The sequence below is a fragment of the Oncorhynchus mykiss genome, chromosome 12, assembly GCF_057628025.1.
Source record: "Oncorhynchus mykiss isolate SJ-2025 chromosome 12, ASM5762802v1, whole genome shotgun sequence".
Lineage (NCBI taxonomy): Eukaryota > Metazoa > Chordata > Actinopteri > Salmoniformes > Salmonidae > Oncorhynchus > Oncorhynchus mykiss.
The window spans coordinates 10,664,001-10,670,000 of NC_143033.1; the positions used below are offsets into that span (position 1 = coordinate 10,664,001).

The following is a 6,000-nucleotide window of genomic DNA, read 5'->3' on the forward strand; positions in this document are numbered from 1 at the left end:
TTGCTTGGGCCAAGAAACCCGAGCAATGGACATTAGACTGGTGGAAATTGGTATTTTGGTCTGATGAGTCCAAATTTGAGATTTTTGGTTCCAACCGTCGTTTCTTTGTGAGACGCACAGTAGGTGAACAGATGATCTCCGCATGTGTGGTTCCCACCGTGAAGCATGGAGGAGGTGGTGGGATGGTTTGGGGGGGGGGTGCTTTTCTGGTGACACTGATTTATTTAGAATTCAAGGCATACTTAACCAGCATGGCTACCACAGCATTCTGCAGCGATACACCATCCCATCTGGTTTGCGCTTAGTGGGACTATCATTTGTTTTTCAACAGGACAATGACCCAACACACCTCCAGGCTATGTAAGGGCTATTTGACCACGAAGGAGAGTGATGGAGTGCTGCATCAGATGGCCTCCACAATCACCTGACCTCAACCTAATTGATGGTTTGGGATGAGTTGGACCGCAGAGTGAAGGAAAAGCAGCCAACAAGTGTTCAGCACATGTGGGAACTCCCTCAAGACTGTTAAAAAAGCATTCCATGTGAAGCTTGTTGAGAGAATGCCAAGAGTGTGCAAAGCTGTCATCACGGCAAATGGGTGGCTACTTTGAAGAATATCAAATATATTTTTTAATTTGTTTAACACTTTTTTTGGTTACTGCATGATTCCATATGTGTTATTTCATAGTTTTGATGTCGTCAATGTAGAAAATAGTAAAAAATACTTGAATGAGTAGTTGTCCAAACTTTTGACTGGTACTGTATGTATTTATATTCCAGACTATGACACTGCTCGTTCTGATAAGTTAATAAAATAATTAAGACCGCTGGATGATGTGTGTGTTGTTATTGCATTGCTAGATATTGCTGCCCTTTTGGAGCGTCATCTGTGATGACATCTGCAAAACTGCCCCCCCCCCCCTCAGAGTGGCGCAGCGGTCTAAGGCACTGCATCGCAGTGCTAGAGGCTTCACTACAGACGCGGTTCGATCCCGGGCTGTCTCGCAGCCGGCCGCGACCAGGAGACGGCGCGCAATTGGATATCACGTTTTTAACAAAACATCTGCAAAACTGTGTACATGGCCAATAAACTTTGATTCGTCCATATAGCCCAGCTCTCCTGTCACCCCCCCAACATACTGTAGGGATACATACAGCATATCCCTAACAAGAGAGATGTCTCAAGTGTTAGACTAAGATGACATGGTATCAAAATTGTGCAACATAGCTACAGTATGATTAGGTATGAGGCAGATGATTGCAACGGGGTGGTTGGTTAAAACTCTAGAGGGAACAATTAGTGTTAGACGCCCAAGTGACAATTAGATGCCAGAAACGTGACAAGCTAGCATTTTATTGCCTCCATTTCAACATACGAGTATTATATAGGCTACAGAGAAACTCCAGCATTCCAATGGAAAATAACAGGCGAGCCAACAGCAACAAGCGAGCCAACAGCAACAAGCGAGCCAACAGCAACAAGCGAGCCAACAGCAACAAGCGAGCCAGCAGCAACAGGCGAGCCAGCAGCAACAGGCGAGCCAGCAGCAACAGGCGAGCCAGCAGCAACAGGCGAGCCAGCAGCAACAGTGAACATAACAAATGAAGAGGATGCAAATGAGGCCCCATGAGAATCACATGTGTCTTCTGGGAGAAAACAGAAAGGTTAGTGCTACATCACATGGGGTGGAGGTTAGACCAGGCTGGGTTAGTGCTACATCACATGGGGTGGAGGATAGACCAGGCTGGGTTAGTGCTACATCACATGGGGTGGAGGTTAGACCAGGCTGGGTTAGTGCTACATCACATGGGGTGGAGGTTAGACCAGGCTGGGTTAGTGCTACATCACATGAGGTGGAGGTTATACCAGGCTGGGTTAGTGCTACATCACATGGGGTGGAGGTTAGACCAGGCTGGGTTAGTGCTACATCACATGGGGTGGAGGTTAGACCAGGCTGGGTTAGTGCTACATCACATGGGGTGGAGGTTATACCAGGCTGGGTTAGTGCTACATCACATGGGGTGGAGGTTAGACCAGGCTGGGTTAGTGCTACATCACATGGGGTGGAGGTTATACCAGGCTGGGTTAGTGCTACATCACATGGGGTGGAGGTTAGACCAGGCTGGGTTAGTGCTACATCACATGGGGTGGAGGTTAGACCAGGCTGGGTTAGTGCTACATCACATGGGGTGGAGGTTAGATCAGGCTGGGTTAGTGCTACATCACATGAGGTGGAGGTTAGACCAGGCTGGGTTAGTGCTACATCACATGGGGTGGAGGTTAGACCAGGCTGGGTTAGGGTTACATCACATGAGGTGGAGGTTAGACCAGGCTGGGTTAGTGCTACATCACATGGGGTGGAGGTTAGACCAGGCTGGGTTAGGGCTACATCACAAGGGGTGGAGGTTATACCAGGCTGGGTTAGTGCCAACTTCCTCCATACCTCCACCCCATGTGATGTAGCACTAACCCAGCCTGGTCTAACCTCCACCTCATGTGATGTAGCACTAACCTTACACTAGCTCCCTCTTCTTCTTTCTGCCTCTTGGCATGCAAAGCATTGCCTGGGTGGGGAAAGTGTAATATAAAGGCACACTAACATGATGGTGATATCCTCTTACTTCATCCCACAAAACAGGCACGAGAGAAGACAGTGGACGCTTTCTTGTAACCTTCATGCAGACAATGGGAACAACAACTTACTTGTCTGTCATGGCTTCAACTAGCGAATATTGATTCATGAAACGTCCTTTTCTGTCCTGCACAGTAGCTTGAAACAGGGGAGTGAAGGATGAGATGGTTTACATCACAGATCTGTGAAGGGAGAGAAGGAGGACAGGGAGAGGAACAGTTTGAGTTCATATGAAACAATTAAACATCAACGGCTTTACATATGTCATTTATAGCATTTATAAAATTCTACTTGCTGACATGGAACTCACAACACCCTATCTTTTCATGAATAAAAATAAAAAAAACATGCATATACTTAACTAGGAAACCTAAAATGCCGTTTTTAAAATGGCCCAGTAGGTATTTTTCTTGCTTGTAATATGGACACCAAGCTTCTCTGGAGCACATATTACAACACCCTGCGTTTCAGCACAAAAGACATTTGAACAGGCTGGGGATAACTTGCAGACAAGCCTGACTTGCTCACAATTAGCAAAGGCAAGGATTGGTCTTCAACTTGTGGGGGATACAGTTGCCATGGCTACCAGCGCAGCTGAAGCCACCAAGCATAAATTGTGTTTCTAGCACAGAGAAATCCACCAGGCAACCAGACGGCTGGAAAGAGTGGTCTAGGATATACTTCGGGGCATAAATTGTTAAATCAAATTTCACCACAACAAAATGATGAAAATGCATTACACCATCCAGTGTACATGCGGTTGCTATGGTTGCATCAATGTTAACAGTCATCACGTGGTGCAATATGTACACAAGGGTTAGGAAGGCACTTGACGACAGTACACAAAGCATTTCTTTATGTATGCCAATGACGCCATTGTTGAAGTGTTTTTCTAAAATAAAAAGACACCTATAGTATAGTGATGTAAAATGTATTATTTACTACTGCAGTTGTATCATAAATATACTCCTATAGACTATCCTGCAATAGAGCTCTGATATTAAAAAATAAATGAAAAACCTGCTCAGTATGGGGCGGCAGGGTAGCCTAGTGGTTAGAGCGTTGGACTAGTAACCGGTTGCAAGTTCAAACCCCCGAGCTGACAAATCTGTCGTCCTGCCCCTGAACAGGCAGTTCATTCACTGTTCCTAGGCCGTCATTGAAAATAAGAATTTGTTCTTAACTGACTTGCCTAGTTAAATAAAGGTAAAATTTAAAAAAATAAAAATTTAAATATTGGATTTTCATTAGGATGTTGGTGACAACATTTTAATTTGGAACACTTGATTTGCCACGTGCTTCTTCTTAGATCTCTAAACGGTGTACTCGCTGCATCAGCAGAATCAGCCATAAGTCTATCAGCTTATCTTTCCATAAAAAGATTAAAATAGTAACACATTAGCTAAATAGATTAGGCCCATCCGCATGTCAACGCATACGCAAAAATGTATCCAACACCTATCCTGAAGAGGGATAGGTAGATAAAAAAATCAGCTAGATGGGTTTTCGCTCTTTTAGCCTACAAAACAGGGCCTGGCTACTGCCATTGTCAGCAAGTAAACTTACAATAGGCCTTTTGACAATTACACTGGTCTTCTGACATTACTCCGTGATCACCCACCACATGTAGGTAAAGATATACTTCACCACCTAATCAAAAGCAATGTTAAAACGCTATAATGGTTTAGGACTGCTGGTGTGGATACCATAACAGAGATGCTCCAAGGGATAAAGTGTACTGTTGTAGCTGATCTAGGATCAGGTCCATAACAAATCTGATTCATTATGACTTAATGCCGGGCATACAGTACACGATTTCACCACAAAAATGCGTCACTGTTTTTGCCATCGCCAGACTAAATTTTCACAATCAGGGTGAAATCCTATGAACTTGGGCTAGGATCCGTATGTCTGGACTGGGGTATTTTTAGTGGGTTAAGGACACACCGATGATGGCTGTTCCCTTCTACAGACCCCTGTCAGATGTCCTGAGCATTTTCTAACATTTTTGGTTTTGCATCTTGTAGTAGGAGCAGTGCTACGACTTAAATTGGACAAGGCCTACTGCCAGTAGCCAATTAGCTCTCAGCATGTGAGATCAAAACAATGATGACCAAGAGGAAATCAACACCACATAGTGGCTGTGGTAACTAGTGACAACCTGTGCCAACATTATATATCGTAAACATTCATTTTTTGTCATCTTCATTTAAGATTAAAGGTTAGGCATATGGTTAGCAGTGTGGTTAAGATACATTTTAAAATCTGATTTTAAGAAAATAAAATGTAGAAATAGGCAGGTTTAGCCATAATTAATGAGATTGATTGATGTGTGGGAAGTTCCTTCTCAATATTAAAAGTTCTCACCTCCAAGTCCCACTGTAGAACAATACAGTGAATTCAGAAAGTTCTCAGACCTGGACTTTTCCCACTTTGTTACGTTAAAGCCTGATTCTATTTTATCTTTTTAAATACAAACATCTACACACAATACACCATACTGATCAAGTGAAAACTGTTTTTTAATAACTCATTTACTTAAGTATTCAGACCCTTTGCTATGAGACTTGAAATTTAGTTTAATTGATCATCCTTGAGATGTTTCTACAACTTGATTGGAGTCCACATGTGGTACACATTCAATTGATTGGACATTATTTGGAAAGGCACACCTGTCCGTATAAGGTCCCACAGTTGACAGTGCAAAAACCAAGCCAAGAGGTCTAAAAACATTGTCCGTAGAGCTCCGAGAGAGGATTGTGTCGAGGCACAGATCTGGGGAAGGGTACCAAACAATTTCTGCAGCATTGGAAGGTCCCCATGAACAGTGGCCACCATCATTCTTAAATGGAAGAAGTTTGGAACCACCAAGATTCTTCCTAGATCTGGCCAAACTGAGGGACTGGCCAAACTGAGGGAGGAAGTCTGAAAGTCCTTGAGGACCAGCCAGAGCCCGAACCCGATGGACATATCAGGAGAGACCTGAAAAATATCTGTGCAGAGACACTCCCCATCCAACCTCACAGAGCTCGAGAGGATCTGCAGAGAAGAATGGGAGAAACTCTCCAAATACAGGTGTGCCAAGCTTGTAGCGTCATACCCAAGACTTGAGGCTGTAGTCGCTGCCAAAAGATGAAAAAATGTCTAAAAACCCATTTTTGCTTTGTCATTATGGGGTAGTTTGTGTAGATTGGAGGGGGGGACTATTTAATCCATTTCACAATAAGGCTGTAAGGTAACAAAATGTGGAAAAAGTCAATGCGCTGTAAATCCATATTGTCCACACCATATTTTGCACCTCTGAGAAACAGGGCAGGATCAACTAGAAAATCATCATGTAAATGTGAGCACCCACATCCTGGGGTTG

At 43.8% G+C, this 6,000-nt stretch overlaps 1 protein-coding gene across 16 annotated transcripts in view; it reads right to left on the reverse strand.

Moving 5' to 3' along the window:
• Positions 1 to 6,000, reverse strand: part of sema4d (sema domain, immunoglobulin domain (Ig), transmembrane domain (TM) and short cytoplasmic domain, (semaphorin) 4D) — a 74,976-nt gene that overhangs the window by 54,999 nt on the left and 13,977 nt on the right. For all 16 annotated transcript variants that reach the window (XM_036936870.2, XM_090191453.1, XM_036936875.2 and 13 more), the window contains exon 2: positions 2,705 to 2,815. Coding sequence is in view for 6 of the 16 variants with exons in the window: in XM_036936875.2 (XP_036792770.2) it covers positions 2,705 to 2,742 (38 nt within the window). In the remaining 10 variants the exon portion in view is untranslated. The remainder of the gene's footprint in view (positions 1 to 2,704; positions 2,816 to 6,000) is intronic.